The following is a 16,061-nucleotide window of genomic DNA, read 5'->3' on the forward strand; positions in this document are numbered from 1 at the left end:
TGGTCAGTTTTGCCTGAAGAAATTAAGTAAGGAGGGGAGATGACCTTGAGTTAGTCCTTTCAAGAAAGTGGACAGATTCATTGGAAGGACATGCAAGAAAAAAAAAGGTGGACAGAGAGCTTAGTCTATTTCAGTCAGAGAAAGTAAAGCAACCCAAGGCATAGAGATTGGAAACAGCTTGGAATTCCCAGGGATTTGTAATCCAGGTAAAGCCCAGGAGAACAGCAAAATCTCTGCTGCTTGAGAGGTAGACAAAGGCCAGATCACAGCAGGTTAAAGGATGAGTTCCAGGGTGCTGCCTTGGATGTATGGTGGTGCCATTCAGGTAGTTGGTGAACTACAGGAGGAAGAACAGAGTGTTTTGGGGAAAGGAAGGTAGATGAGATGCACAGAAGACATTCAGGCAGAAATATCAACTAAGTAAGTAGACTTATGTGTTCGAAAGTACTGGGCTGAGGCCCTCCGTTTCCTTATTTTTTTTAAATAAAGGGCACAGAGAATATAACAGTACCTAGTTCCCAGGGTTGTTATTGGGACTAAATGGGGAAATGTTGAATGTAAAAGCACCTGGCTCAGGGACTTGCCCATATTAGGTGCTGAATACATGGCAGATATTATTATTTCTCCTGTCTCTTTGCTCTTCCTCCCTCTGCTTTGTTTCTTGTCTCTCTTCTTTTTCCTCCTCTTTAAAAGAATTGTGGTAGGGAAGAGGCACTGAAAATGGGCTGTGGTTGCTTGTGACTTCCTGGCCTCCCATTAAAATGAGCTAGAGAGAGACTTTCAGGCAAGCGTAAAGAAATCCTGGAAACATGGCTCCTATCCTGTGGATTCAGCTTTACGGGGATCTTCGCCAATGCCTGGCTGAGAGGCGGTCTCAGGGGGTTGAGAACTCTATTCTTAGAGGTCTGGTATCTGGGAGACTGAGAAAGCCTTTCTTAAGTCTCCCTGCTGGGCCACGCTGTATTCACAGATCATCTTCAACTCCTTCTTCTTCCCCACCTACTCCTTCGCCCTCACCTCCTTGGCTTATCTCTTGCTAGAAAATGCACCAAGCTCCAATCTCCGTTCCTTTTAGCTTCCTCCCTGAGAAGACACTGTGACCTCGCTGTCCTTGTTCGTGTTACCATGGAGAGGTAGGAGGATAAATATCGCTTCCAGTTGTCAGCTTTTTTGTTTTCTCCTTTCCCTCTTAGACAGCCCCCAGCCCCAATCCCAGTACCCGTTTCACCACCCTCCCCTGGAGAATTAGCATAACCGGAGTAAATAGGTAATCAAGCAGTGTGCTTGCAAGCCTTAATTTTGGGGCAGATAAGGAAGTGAAATTGATTGGAATTATACCTGCCGCTGCTGGAGGCTGAGGGAGGCGGCCGCCGGAGGCGAGGCCAGCTCTGTCGGCCCAGGGCCCCGCCCCACCCCCTCCTTCCTCCCTCCTCCTTCTCAGCCCCACCCTTCTCCACCTCCTCCCACTTTGCACTCTCCTCTAGCGGCCGCCTGTCCTTTTTAAGGAACTCCACCCTAGGTGGAGTCCTCACGATAGTCACACCTCTCCTTTGGGCCTAGCAGGGCCAGAGAAAGACGGAATCACTCTACCCACTCAGGTTGCCCAGAGAGCACTTTAGGTTCTGACTCGCGTGGGGCGCGAGGTACCCCGTGGGGCAGCTAGGTGCCTCCAAGAAACCCCGCCCCAGAGGACCCGCACGAGTTGCTGCCATTTTTCGCTGAAGCCCCTGCCCTGGGGCTGGTGTTCTTCTCTATGATTCTACCAATCGTCGGCATTTTTTTCCTCCCTTCTTTCTTTTTAGGAAGGCGCTGGGGTGTGCGGCGGCAACGGCGGCGGTGAAGGGATCCTCTTGTGGTATCTCCTCGTGGGTTCCTGTCTTGAAGGATTTCTTCTCCGCCTCAACTTTGTGTTCAAGTAGCGCTTTGGGGGTTGGGTTGGTTTTCATAGCCCCCACCCCCGGCCCTCTCCTTTTAAAGGGTGTGTGGAGTTCAGAGGATGGGTGGAGAGCGGGCTTGGCCGGAACTGAATTGGTGGAGGTAAAAGGGGAACGGAGGACCTTAAGCTCTGGCCACTTCGGCCCAGCGAACCCACTTTATTTTTGTCCAAGGAAAAGCTGCAGGGGGGAGGATTCTTTTTAGGAAGTCTACTCTGCCGGCCCCTGATTTTTGGGTTGGATGCTTGAGAGCTTTGTTTCCCTTGTTCCGAGAGTGGCCCAGCTGGCTCTGAATCGACTCCCTCCCCTTTCGACCCCCTCCTCATTTTCCAGCCCGGAGAAATAGGGGAGTGGGGGCCCAAGAACGAGAAGACGAGAACACGTCGCCCTGCGCTATGTCAGAATGGGGCGGGTGTGAGGGGAACAGCTCTCCTGCGATCAGCTCAGGAGTATGAGCCTCCCGGAGGACGGCATGAGTTCTGGACACTTCAGGAGTCCTCAGCTAGTGACATGGTCGGTAAGTGACTCTGGGACTAATACCCACCCACTCCCACCTCTTTCGTCTAGATTCTATCCCCCTCCCAGTCCCCCTGCTCCCCCCACACACCCCACTTGGGGTTTCAGCAGTGGGGGCGGGAGCGGAAGGTTAAGAACACTATGTGGAATCAAATGAAACTCAAGGGAAAATGACTTTGCTAAAGGGCTGGGCAAAGAAAGGCCAAGAAGGAGAGGAGAGAGCTTGGTGGAAGAAGTGAAAGGGGGCAAGAATGGATGGATTTGTCTAGTCTAGTCTCCCCTGGCTCGGCACTCCCAATACTCCTTAAGCGGTAAGGATTGTCTTTGACTTAACCCCACACAGCCAAAGTCACAACCAGAGAGAACAGGATTCACAAGGCCAAAGCTCCCAGGTAACCCCCTGAAGCCATAGCGGGTACCTAGAGAAGCTTCTGAAAAGAAGGAGGAGGGGACAGTGGTTTAAGGTGCAAAGTTAGGCTATTGGAGGCACAGAGTGAGGCCTGGAAGCAGCTGCGGGGGAGGAGCTGCTTTGGGCGTGCCAGCTCTTTAAGGAGGGGCTGAGCTTGGTTGGAGAAGGAAGCCAGAGCCTAGGCTCTGCTCCGGCCCTTTAAGACGTGGCCAAGGCAGTTGGTTCGTCTGTGTAGGTGGAAGACTGATTGGGCCGAGTTGCTGTGATTGCTGAAGTGAATCCATTTGTTTAGCCACTTGGCGGAGCTGTCTTTTTGTGGGCTTTTTTTTTTAACCCTAAGAATTTGGGAAAAAATAAATCACATCCAAACAGGTGGCCAAAGGCACGATGTCTTATTTCTTTTGGTATTATCTTCATCGTGAAGAAACGCATTTATTAAGCACCTGTCACCCAGTGTGGTAATAATTGAGCAAAAAGAATAATCTTTAAATTTGGATTTGAAACTGATGGAGATTGCCATGGTTTGGGGTAATCTGCTTTGAATCCCTAGTATCACCACTTATTAGCTGCATCACCCTGGGCCTTGCTTTTCTCTTCCATAGAATGCAGATTAATAATTCTATCTCAGTAGATACTCGGGTGGATGAAATATCTTGTGTATGTGGCAGAGGCTGCCACTTGTATCTTAGTTCAACTTCCCTTTTCTACTCAGTTTGGAACTATTTTTCTGGACCACTGCTGATAAAATTAGTGTTTTTCTGTCCTTAAAACACCTTCCAGATGTGGTAAAAGGAAACTTAGGAAGACTGAATTAGTTTGTCCAAAGGCTGAGGCTAGAACACAGGTTTTATTTGCTTCTGATTTAACATTGTTTCCACCAGACTTCATCACTTCTGAAAGAAAGGGCTACTAGCCTACCTTTTCTCTCATTCTTTGGGCAACTTAACCAGAATGATATAACCAACAGGACTTTTGGACAACAGAAACAAGTGATAGGTAAATGACCTCATCCCATTCTTCAGAGTTATGGGGAAGCCCTTGAGAGTTGTTGACCTTTGGTGACTGCTGGGGACACAGAGAATTGCTGTGGAGCAATTGCTGGGGAGCAATGTCTTCAGGTAAGCCTGGAGGGCAGACAGGCAGAAAACATAGGAAGAGTAGAAATAATAACCTCAAAAGTAAAAATGACAGGTGCATCTATGTAGTCCACCCTCAAGACCAACTTACTTAATGGCTGTGCCTTCAGAGCCCTCAGGAGCTATACATCCCTCTTGTTTAGACTTTTCAGGGCACATTGGAAATTGGGAAAAAAATAACCATGTAGCAGACTACCATCACCACTCTCATTGTTCTAATACATGCATTTCTGAGATGGGGTTCTCATTGGCTAAGTGAATTCCAATAACCAAAGTAGCAAACAGAGCCTAGTCATTTTTGATCTTGCCAGATTGTCTATGCCTGGTGCGGTGGGGGCTGTAGATGATCTTCTAAGATCTAGCTTTACAATGCCATGATTTTGTGAATGAAGGAAAACTTGATTAGGATGATTGACATAGATGATCATCTAGTATGATTACCATCTTATTGTTAAGTAGAGTATGAATAAGGGAATAACATTGTAGTATTGGGCTCATTTGTTTATTCAAAGACAGTGTGAGATCATGTTTGGTATTCTTCCTGATTTTTTTTTTTTTTTGACACGGTGTTTCGCCCTTGTTGCCCAGGCTGGAGTGCAATGGCGTGATCTCGGCTTGCCGCAACCTTCGCCTCCCAGGTTCAAGTGATTCTCCTGCCTCAGCCTCCTGAGTAGCTGGGATTACAGGCATGCACCACCACACCTGGCTAATTTTGTATTTTTAGTGGAGACGGGGTTTCTCCATGTTGGTCAGGCTGGTCTCGAACTCCCAACCTCAGGTGATCCATCCACCTCAGCCTCCCAAAGTGCTGGGATTACAGGCATGAGCCACGTGCCCGACCTCTTCCTGATTTTTATATGCTAATGTTTACTATCCTCAACTGAGTTTCATCATTTAGCCTCAGTTTCCTCATCTCTAAAATGACATGATAATTTGTGATTATAAATAATGTAAGTAAAGCATTGAACTCAGTGCCTGATATCTAATATGTTTCATAAGTTGCGGTCTCATCATTTTTGTTATTTAAAAAATTTTGTTTTATTTAAATGCTGCTGTGTGTTTGCAGAAGTGGAACGTAGATTAGTGGACAGGAAGCTGGATTTAAATATATGAAAGATGCTAGATGTTCTGTATAATATACTAAAAGATGTTATTTGTGTATTTAGACAAAATAGATGTGATGTGGGCAAACTAAGCTCTAGGATTATTAAGGAGCAATAACCTAACTCAAGAGCCCAATCCAGATATTTCAAATCACTAGCAATTTGACATTTTGTTGTAACCTCACACTCACCATCATCACCTCTGGACTCTTCACTCATTCCTCATTCAAGACTCTTCCTTTCACTTCCCTGGTTCTGCAACTTACTATGACCATAGTAATGGTGAACTTATTTAAACTCTGTACTTTAGTTGTCCCATCTGTGCATTGGGGATAATAATAGACACTACCTCATAAGGTTGCTGTGAGGAATAAGTGTGTTAATTTTGTAAACACTTAGAAGGCGGCATGAAAGTGAAGCAGTGGGAAAATGTAGCTGTTGTGGTACTCATGTCCCTTTCCCCTCTTCCTCATTTTCTCATTTAATTAGATGCCAATGGCTGTTGTATTTTTTCCCCTTTGTATCTGGTATCTGTTTCTTTATTATTATTCTAACTGCCACCACCTTAATTTAGGCGAGAGGTGCAATTAGCCTACAGACCAACTAAAGCTCACACGTGTTTTGTTTTCCCTAAAATTTAAAAACTTTCAACTAAAACATGCATTTTCAATTGGTAATGCATTCCGCGTGGCTCAAAATTCAGTATTTACTAAAGGGTGCATGGTGAAAAAAGTCTCCCTCCTATTCCTGTTCTCTAGCCACCCATTTTGCCTCGCTGGAGGCAACTAATGTTATCTATTTATTAGGAATCTCTCCAGGGATATTTAGTGTATATCAAGCAATGAGTGTGTGTGTGTGTGTGTGTGTGTGTGTGTGTGAATAACATTGTAGTATTGGGCTCATTTGTTTACTCAAAGATAATGTGAAATCATGTTTGGTTTTCTATAGATAGATAGATGGATATATATATATATATATATGGTTCAGTATCTTCTGATTATTCAAAAGAAACTGGAATTCTAGGAATTTAAGTGAAATCTGATTTTGAAATACTGGTTATCAATCAACTTTTAAAAGTGTGGGACTAGGCAACTTGACATACTGACACGAACTGAATTGTGACCCCCCCCATCCCCCCCCAAAAAATTCATACATTGAAGACCTAATACCTAAGCTTGTGACTGTATTTGGAGATAGGGCCTTTAGGAAAGAAATTAAGGTTAGATGAGCTCATATTATATATAATACATATATAATATTAGTATATATGTAAGTACCACAACAACTATATTTTCTCACTGCTTACTTCACTTTCATGCCTTCTTCTAAGTGTTTACAAAATTAACACACTTATTCTTCACTGCAACCTTATGAGGTAGTTTCTATTATATATATATGTGTGTGTGTGTGTGTGTGTGTATATATATATCCCCTTCACCTTTTACACACAGATAGTAACACATTCTGCATATTGTTCTCTACAACTTGCTTGTCTACTTAAAAATATACTTTGGAGATATTTTCATATATGCACATTTTTAAATGCCTCATTCTTTTTTATGACTGCATAGGTTTTTACTATATGCATGAGCCACAAATTTTTAAACAGTTTTCTGTTGATTGATCTTTAATTTATTTCCAAACTTTTGCAGTGTTATTTGTAATAACAATAAAAACTTTTGTAAGCAGTGCATTAGAGAGCTCAGGCTGCCATAACAAAATACCATTGACTGAGTGGCTTAAACAACAGAAATGTATTTTCTCACAGTTCTGGAGGCTGGAAGTCCATGATCAGGGTGCCAACATGGTCAGATTTTCATGAGGACTCTCTTTCTGACCTGTAGAAGGCCACCTTTTCACTTTGTACTCATGTGACCTTTGTACAAATGGGAGGAGAAAGAGTGAATTCTCTCTGGTGTGTCTTCTTAGAAAGACACTAATCCTATCAGATCAGAACCTCACCTTTATGAGCTCATTTAACCTTAATTTCTTTCCTAAAGGCCCTATCTTCAAATATAGTCACTAGGTTAGGTCTTCTACCTATTAATTTTTTTTTGGTGAGTGGACACAATACAAGTCAGTTCATAGCAGTGTGTCAAATTGCCTAGTCCCACACTTTTAAAAGTTGGTTGATTGCCAATATTTCAAAATCAGATTTCCCTTAAAATTCTAGAATTCTAGGCCGGGCGCAGTGGCTCACGCCTGTAATCCCAGGACTTTGGGAGGCCAAAGCAGGAGGATCACCTGTCAGCAGTTCGAAACCAGCTTGACCAACATGGTAAAACCCCATCTATATTAAAAATACAAAATTAGCCGGGCGTGGTGGCGCATGCCTGTAATCCCAGCTACTCAGGAACCTGAGACAGGAGAATCGATTGGACCTGGGAGACAGAGGTTGCAGTGAGCCGAGATCACACCATTGCACTCCAGCTTGGGCAACAAGAGTGAAACTCCGTCTCAAAAGAAAACAAAAATTCTTCAATTCCAGTTTCTTTTGACTAATCAGAAGATACTGAACCAGCATTCTCTCTTGGCAATAATTGCCTAGAGTTGATGAGCCTCTCCCTCCCTCCCCTTTAAAACAGTACTTGTATTTTTTGTTCACCACATTACTCATCTGGCCTAGGTGGCCTTAACCTGTCTGACCCCTAGTCTAGATATTGAGATTATGGCACCTATGTAAGCTCTTACCTCAGTACTCATAGAATATTCCAATAGCTTCTAGTTCTACTTTGATTCTTTCTGCCCTCTCTACTCTGAGGACCACTGCAAGGATATATTCCTTAAAACACTTTTAAAAATTATGTTACTCTCCTTCACTCCACAGTCATTTACTGGGTGTCTACAAAGTTGGAAGCATCATGCTAGAAGCTGAGGTGATAGTGGTAAACTTATCACTTTAGGTTAGGTAAACTATCAGTTTAGGTGGGACCCTTGCCTTCATGGAGTATGCAGTTTACTTTTCCTCTCATCTGGATTTCCTTTCTGTTTCTTCTTGACTGTCGTAGTTCTTCAAAGCCCACCTCAAAGCAAACCATTTATTTGAAATTTTCTGACTATTCCATTCTCAGTAATCTCCTCCTCTCCTAATTATTGCTCATAGCCTCAAATCATAATCCAGCAATGCAGCATCTATTATCTTGTAATATTTGATTGCTATTATTTTATGCATAATTGTTTCTCATCACACGGACCTGGGATCTCAAACTTAAATCGCCAGGGCCCAGTAAAATGAGAAAAGCATGCCCTGTCTAAAGGGGACAGCTGTTGATCATCTCCAGCTAATTTTTCCCTTGTGCCAATGTACACTCTGTATTATAAAATCTCTCAGCTTTTCTAGAAAAGCAAGAAATAGGATTTTTTTCTTAAAACATGAAATCTGCATTTGAAAGGTTGTTAGATGTTTCTGTTTTAATCTTTAACATCACTATGAGAACCAGGCCAACATCTGCAGTGGGCTGCCAGTTTTCTCTATCTGACCTAGACTGCAAATTTACTGAGGATAGAGGCCAGAGACCATGAAGTTTTCTTCCTTCTGGTATTACCTCCTCCCTCCTTCCCACATAATATCTACTACAGTGTTGACTATTTAGTAGGTTCTTGGTAAAGACTTGATTATCATCAGAAAGTTCCCCTTTAAGTTAACCACGATGTCCTGTAAATGACATAGTAGTTCTACTTTCTCCAAATACCTAAATGTGCCTTTGAAGACAATTATCAGGCCAGCTTTCTTTTTCCCTGTCCCCCTTTTTGCCAGATGTAATCATCTACATTTCTTGATCTAGCTCCGTTTTGTTTTCTTTTAAAAAAATTGGTTATTTCTCTAGTTTCTTTCATTTTTTTCTGCATTTCTCTTCTATTTGCCATTTTTCTTGAAATATTGTACATCACAAATAAAGTACAGTATCTTCAGAAAGGTCTACATGATGCTGAGCATATATTTAACTTTGATTATTTGGAGCTAATTATTCCATCTCTTGTTTCTTCCTATACGTTCAATGATGCGGTTGTTTCATCTTCAGTTAGAATGGGCGGGGATGTGATGTGAATATATTTATTTCTTGTTTGTTAAACTAGTTCTGATAAATATACATAACAGTTGGTGCTAAAAGAATAATAACATACTTATTCCTTAATTTTGTAGCTAGATCCTAGAATAGATGTGTGGCGTTGAATTGGCTACTGCATTAACCTCACTTTCTGGAGCTCTACAAACTGAAATGGTCCAAGACTCTTCTAGGATGCCTTGTCTTGGTGCTCCTGAGCCACTGCTCAGGCAGTGAGTAGAAAAGTTATTCAAGAGCCAAGGTCTCTTCCCTTAAGTACCTGTTGCACAAAACATGGATGAGGACCAATTGTATTGTTACAAATTATTTGTGGTTGCCACACTACCACCATGTTTAATTTATTGGAGGAGATTGTTGCATGAAATAAAGGTATGAAGTAATGAAGAGGATCACATGAGATGTTACATAATGATTCAGAGCAATGAGTTTTTGCTGCTGTGGCTCTTTGTCCCTTAGTGCCATGCTGGAGTTGTAATTCCTAGAGGTTTTGTTTTATAATTAACATAATAATTAGTGGGAATCTTTTAATACTCTGTACATATATTCAATATTAGAGTTTGCTGCAAAGATATAAAAACACCTTCATTATTATTATTTTCAACTCTAACAAACTATTTCAAAGTACAGGGTAGTAGCAAGTACTTTAAGGAAAAAAAAGAGCTTTGGTATCAAACATCATACCTGGATTCCAATCCCAGCTCAATAATTTACCAGTTTATGTGACCTTGGGATTATTTAATCCCATTGACTCTATTTCTTCATGTGTATAGTGGGATCAACAGTAATACCTACCTCACAGGGCAATTGTGAAAATTAAATATGTCCCATTAGAAATGCCATGAAGTGTGGCACACGTTTACCTATGTAACAAACCTGCACGTCCTGCACATGTACCTCAGAACTTTAAAATTAAAAAAAGAAATGCCATGAAATGATATATCTGGGATTTGCATAAAAATATACATTGAGGTAGGGGGAGTGGGTTGAGGTACAGATGAAACAAGGTTTACCATTAGCTGAAAATCATTGAATCTGAGAGTAGGTGCATGGGGTTTTTGTCTACTTTTGTATGCATTTAAAATCACCCATAATTTTTTTTTGAGATGGAGCCTCGCTCTTTCATGCAGAGTGGAGTGCAATGGCATGATCTCAGTTCACTGCAACTTCCACCTCCTGAGTTAAAGTGACTCGTGCCTCAGCCTACCAAGTGGCTGGGACTACAGGCATGTGCCACCACACCTGGCTAATTTTTGTGTTTTTTAGTAGAGATGGCGTTTCACCATGTTGTTCAGGCTGGTCTCAAACTCCTGACTTCAAGTGATCCACCCGCCTTGGCCTCCCAAAGTGCTGGGACTACAGGCATGAGCCACCGCACCCAGTCATTCATAGTAATTTTTTAAATGCCATTGGAATGAGACTCAAGTTTACCTGATGGTTTGTAGAAAACTTAATCCTTCTTGACATCAATCTCACAGGTTAAGCAGAAACCTGAGATGATTATTATGGATTTTCCATCTATGTCCTTGTAATAAAATCATATATCATAGAATGTTATAAACTGGAAGGGATCTGAAAAGGACTAAGTAGTTTACTCAAAACGACACTGCTAGACAACAGTGAAGCCTGATCTAGAATACAAGTCTCCCAGATCCTAGTTAAATGATTTTCCCATTGTTTCACATGGCCTTCTTTAATAGTAAGAGTTTTATCTGCTTATTGCATATAAGATTAATTATTGTTTAAACATAAATATATTTGTTCAATGGAGATTCAAGGCAAGGGGACTGGTTCTAGGCATCTGAGATTATGTTTCTATAATACCTTTAAATCTGTTTTGTCAATTGATTCTTACAAGTATCTTGTGAGGTGAATGAGGAGTTATTTCCACTTTCTACATAAAGTGACGAGACTTGCTCAAGGTCACACAACAATTTACTGATTAAACTAGAACTAAAATGCAGGCCTGGAGTTTATTGAACTTCATCTCCACTTGTATTTCCAGTTTTAGACTTTTATCATAATTCCTCTTAGCTTTCATCTTTTTCCAGAATGAGGAATCTTAATCTCTAGCACATTCCAAGGTAATTTTTCATTCTGGCATATTTATTTTCTTTTTGTGGAAAAGAAAATGTAGCTTAACATCAGCGTCTGAGAGAAGCGCAACTGGCTGAAAGCACTGGAGGCTATGCAGGTGATATTGTAGAACATGAACTCATGGGAGAATGGAGATAAAGATATCAAAAATCATACATAAGTTTGTTACTGGAAATGGTTTACATCTTAAGTATGTGACCGTATTTATGTACTTTTAAAATTTTTCTGACAGAAGTAATCCTAAAAACTTATACAGCTATTTTATCTTTACATCTTATAAGATATTTTTACATGTGTTATCATGATTGGTCTTCATAACAGCCAGAGTGGGGAGGGCTACACTGGTGTATTCCCATTTTTCAAAGGAGAAAACAGACATAGAAAGGTCAAATGACTTGCCCAAAGTTATAAATCTCTTTTCTGGTATTTCTTATCACATTATATTTTCAATACCTTATATGACTTCACTACTTCAAGTTTAGCTGGCTGTTGTAGTAATTATGTAATACTAGATTTCAGTCTTTCTGTCACTGTCATTCATACATGTTATGTGCTGCCAGCCTTCATTTATTTTTGTGGCAATATGTTTTCTCCTCTTAAATTCTGTTCTTTTTAACATCCTAGTTTGCCCCCACTTCCTTTTCTCTCATTCCAGGTAAGCTAAGCAGGAAAACTACAGGGGTTTTCTGGTTTGTTTGTTTTTTCTTTCTGGTGGAAAGATACACGTAAATTTAGAATTAGTCAGCTGGACTCAGTTTAGATGATCCCAATTTTGTTGGCAACATCTAAAGCATTGCAATCAGGAGCCAGTCGAACGTATGCCTTCTTCTCTCCATCAGGTCAAATCAGGGTGTTGATTTGCCACATCAGTATCATAGAGCTTCTTCACAGCCTGTTTGATCTGGTGCTTGTTGGCTTTAACATCCACAATGAACACAAGTGTGCTGTTGTCTCCTATCTTCTTCATGGCCGACACAGCGGTCAGCGGAAACTTGGTGATAGCATAGTAGTCAAGCTTGTTTCTCCTGGGGGCACTCCTCCGAGGATATTTGGGCTGCCTACAGAGTCGCAGTGACTTGGGCCGCTGGAAGGTGAGGGGTGTGTGGATCTTCTTTTTTGTGTGTGTGGTTGTGGACACCTTTCAACACTGTCTTCTTGGCCTTCAAAGCCTTTGCTTTGGCTTTGACTTTAGGAGGGGCAGGAGCTTCCTTCTTCCCTTTCCGCGCCATCTTATCGGGGTTTGCTGTTTTACAGCTACTTCTGAGTACCTGCTGTGGTGGTGGTTCTTATAATTTAGACTGGGTACCTCAAGTCACTCTCCAGCTTTTGTGTATGTTGAAACTCTTGCTTTTTTTTTTTTTTTTTTGAGGCAGAGTCTCACTCTGTCTCCCAGGCTAGAGTGCAATGGTGCGACCTCAGGTCACTGCAACCTCCCCATCTCCTGTGAAGCGATTCTCTTGCCTCAGCCTCCCAAGTAGCTGGGATTGCAGGCATGCACCACCACTCCCAGCTAATTTTTATATTTTCAGTAGAGACAGGGTTTCACCATGTTGGCCAGGATGGTCTCGATCTCCTGACCTCATGATCCGCCTGCCACGGCCTCCAAAAGTGCTAGGATAACAGGCATGAGCCACCACGCCCGGCCCAAAACTCTTGAATAGAAAAGTCATACAGAGCTGCCTGCTGAGGTGCTACAACTGGAAGGTGAGGTTGAGTTTTCCAATGGTGACAGGTGTGAGCCTGTTTGGGGGAAATGAGAGAAATTGGAGGCTTTTGCAATCTCCCTTTATTAAGTAGTTGGTTTATAGCAACCATTTATTCTCTGCTATGGAATCTGCTTAAAACAGAAGCTGGAAGATCCTACTGGTACCCAGGTAATTTCATTATAGCTGCTTTATGTCTCCAGACTACTGAGGTTTAAATCTCCTCTCTGCTGTTTACTAACTTGGTGATTTGGTGGTAAGCAACTTCATCTCTCTGTGCCTTAGTTTCCTCATTTTTAAATTTCATTCAATTCAATTTAATTTTTATTTTCTGTTTTTGAAACAGGGTCTGTCTGCACCCAGGCTAGACTGCGGTGGCACAATCATAGCTCACTGTAGCCTCTACCTTCTGGTCTCATGTGATCCTCTTGCCTCAGCCTCACACAACAACATGCCTGGCTAATTTTTAAATTTTTGGTAGAGATGGGGTCTCACTATGTTGCCCAGGCTGTTCTCAAACTCCTGAGCTCAAGTGATCCTCCCGCCTTGGCCTCCCAAAGTGCTGGAACTACAAGCATGAGCCACTGTGCCAGGCCCACTTTCTTCCTTTTTAAAATGAGGAAATAATGGTGCCTACTACTAGGGTTGTAAGGATTAAATGAAGATATCTATAGATAGATAAATAGATATAAACAGGACAGTGTCTGACACAAAGTAAGCACTCAATGAATGTCGGCTGTTATAGTTCTTTTTATCACCATTCCATTATTAATGTCATGCTGCAGAGATATCCTGAAGGCTTTCCCAAAGGCCCATTGCAACACTACTCTTAATTCCTCTGGAAGATGTGCAATAAAATTGTCTGAAAATAAATGTGTACTGTAGTCTTTCTCAAAACCCTTAAGCATTGATTTTTATTTTTAAATAGTTCCAGTACTTCTTATAGGTTAGAGGCCAAAGATGAATGATATCTGCTTAAGATCTTCCTAAGTGATTAGTTGTGTTGTCCTTAAATGTGTTCTTCTTTTAGCAGACAGTTTTTCAGAAAGAAGGTGCTCACCAGATTTGAGGTATTAGAAAATGGTTGGGGAGCACTATAATTTGAGTCAGAGGACTGAAGTTTCAGTTCTGATTCTAGCACTTCTAAACTATGTGATGTCAGGCCTCCAAATTTATTATGTGTGAAATGGAAATTATATGAAAGCTGTGTATTTCCTTACTGTAAAGCTATGTTGATGTATATAAGACATTATTTGAATTGTCCAAATGCTGTATCCTGTCAAAGCACAAGGTCCTTTCTTAGGCCTGAGTCAGGGTTTCCAGTGCTCTGCTTTCTTTTTAGTTGTAGGTTCTAATGACTCTGCTTTGCACCCCTCCTTACTTTATCTCTTCTTGTACCCCTTGTCACTTTATCTCTAGGCATTTTTCCCTTCCAGGGTTGGCCAAAGGATGGGATGTTTTCTTCTTAGCCAGCACCTGCTCCAGTTCCTTGAAGGCACTGTTCACTTTTGTAAGACAAGCTGATCATTATAGGAAATGCCACTTTTGTATAATATAAACTTGGGGACATGACAAAAGTTACATAATTTTATCAAACTCCTGTAGTCACAGTACCTGGAATGTGGTTTGTGATGTCCTGCATATATGAGACATTGACCCACTGGCGATGGGACTCAATCTTCTTCCCTATTTCTTCCTCCTCTGTTTCCTTCTATAGGACCTATGCCCTTAGGAGAAGGACCAGAAAGTCCAGCTTGTAGACACAAAGGCTTGAAGAGCCAATCCAAGCAGAATAATGGTTATTACCTCAAGTTGGTAATTTGCATTTCTGGTGTCCTCCTGCCTGAGTGATTCACATCTCAATGGCCCAGGCCATATATACTATAACCCCCTTTTGTATATTTCCTTACCACTTCCCTGACAGCTTTTGTGCAGCTGTCTGGTCTCTCTTAGACACTTAGAGCAGAAATTCCAACTCTAGAGAAGAGCAAGAGGCTCATAAATCCCTCTTAAAAAAAAAACAGAGCCTTCTTTAAGACCTTCTGTGGGCCTTAATTTTCTTCAGTTTTCAATTTTGCCTGGGTAAATATTTTTTAAAATTAAATTTAAAAAAGGAGGTTATATACCTTCCCAGTATCTTTCCTTATAGTCATTCCTACCAATATTTAGAAGGTTGACCAGGATTACCTAATGGCTATTCCATTTGGCTGTTTTCTGGGTGAGGGCACTAACCAGAAATGGCTGAGACATTATTAATTGTCAGCTCTCCCTCTTATACTATTTTACTAAAATATTTGTGATATAGGAGGGCCAAGAAGTATTTTTCAGGCTCCTTGATTGTTGCTATTAAAGCTTTTGAGGATGGGCAGTTATAGTTCTGGATATGGCTCTATCTTTCCTCATTTCACTGATCATTCATTCCTTTATTCACTGGACATTAGTACATAGTGTATAGGAGATGCTCTGCTAAAAGATAGGGATACAAAAAAAGGAACAAGACTAGGTAACTATTGAAGGGCTCACCTGGTGGTGAAGGAAACAGACAGTTCCTCTTTGTGCCAGGTACTGTTGTAAATACTTGAACATATATCAACTTGATACATCCTCATAGTAACTCTGTGACCTGGTACTATAATTATTCCCATTTTACAGATGAGAAAACAGACACAGGAGGCTGGAAAAACTTTGCCCAACTTCTTACTGTTAAGAAGTCACAGAATCAGAATGTGATTCTAGGCACTCACTCCAGAGCCCACATGTTTTACTACACTGTGAGAGCAATGTGGAGTATTGACCAGAAGGGGAAGGAAGTGACTATGAAATGATGAAGGGCTAGATTTAAGAGATATATCTGCAGGAGAATTATTATAGCTGATAACCAACTGGCTGAAGATAGGGAGAGAAGAGTCAAAGGTGGCTGACCCCTAGGTTTTTAGACTGATAGACTGGGTTTATGGTGGTGCTAGAAATTAAGATTAGAAATATAAGAGGTGGAGCAGGTTTGTGAACTCATGGGGTATAAAAGTCCTATTTGATACACAGGACAGATTCTTTGGGCCAGAGTTCAAGATTCTGATAATCAACAATAATAATGGTGGT

General features: G+C 41.4%; 1 protein-coding gene across 11 annotated transcripts in view; it reads left to right on the forward strand.

The window, feature by feature from the left end:
• Positions 1–842: 842 nt before the first annotated feature.
• The window catches only part of KLF8 (KLF transcription factor 8), a 59,717-nt gene continuing 44,498 nt past the window's right edge, over positions 843–16,061 (forward strand). For 3 of the 11 annotated variants that reach the window (XM_055106787.1, XM_063601938.1, XM_034950496.2), the window contains exons 1-2: positions 1,490–2,451; positions 3,827–3,977. In XM_055106787.1, the coding sequence (XP_054962762.1) occupies positions 3,968–3,977 (10 nt within the window). In that variant the 5' untranslated portion in view covers positions 1,490–2,451; positions 3,827–3,967. Of the gene's footprint in view, positions 1,134–1,489; positions 2,452–3,826; positions 3,978–16,061 lie in introns of those variants that run through there. The other 8 variants (XM_057301183.1, XM_008959537.3, XM_057301184.1 and 5 more) reach the window with 5 other exon arrangements.

The sequence above is a fragment of the Pan paniscus genome, chromosome X, assembly GCF_029289425.2.
Source record: "Pan paniscus chromosome X, NHGRI_mPanPan1-v2.0_pri, whole genome shotgun sequence".
NCBI classification, from domain to species: Eukaryota; Metazoa; Chordata; class Mammalia; order Primates; family Hominidae; genus Pan; species Pan paniscus.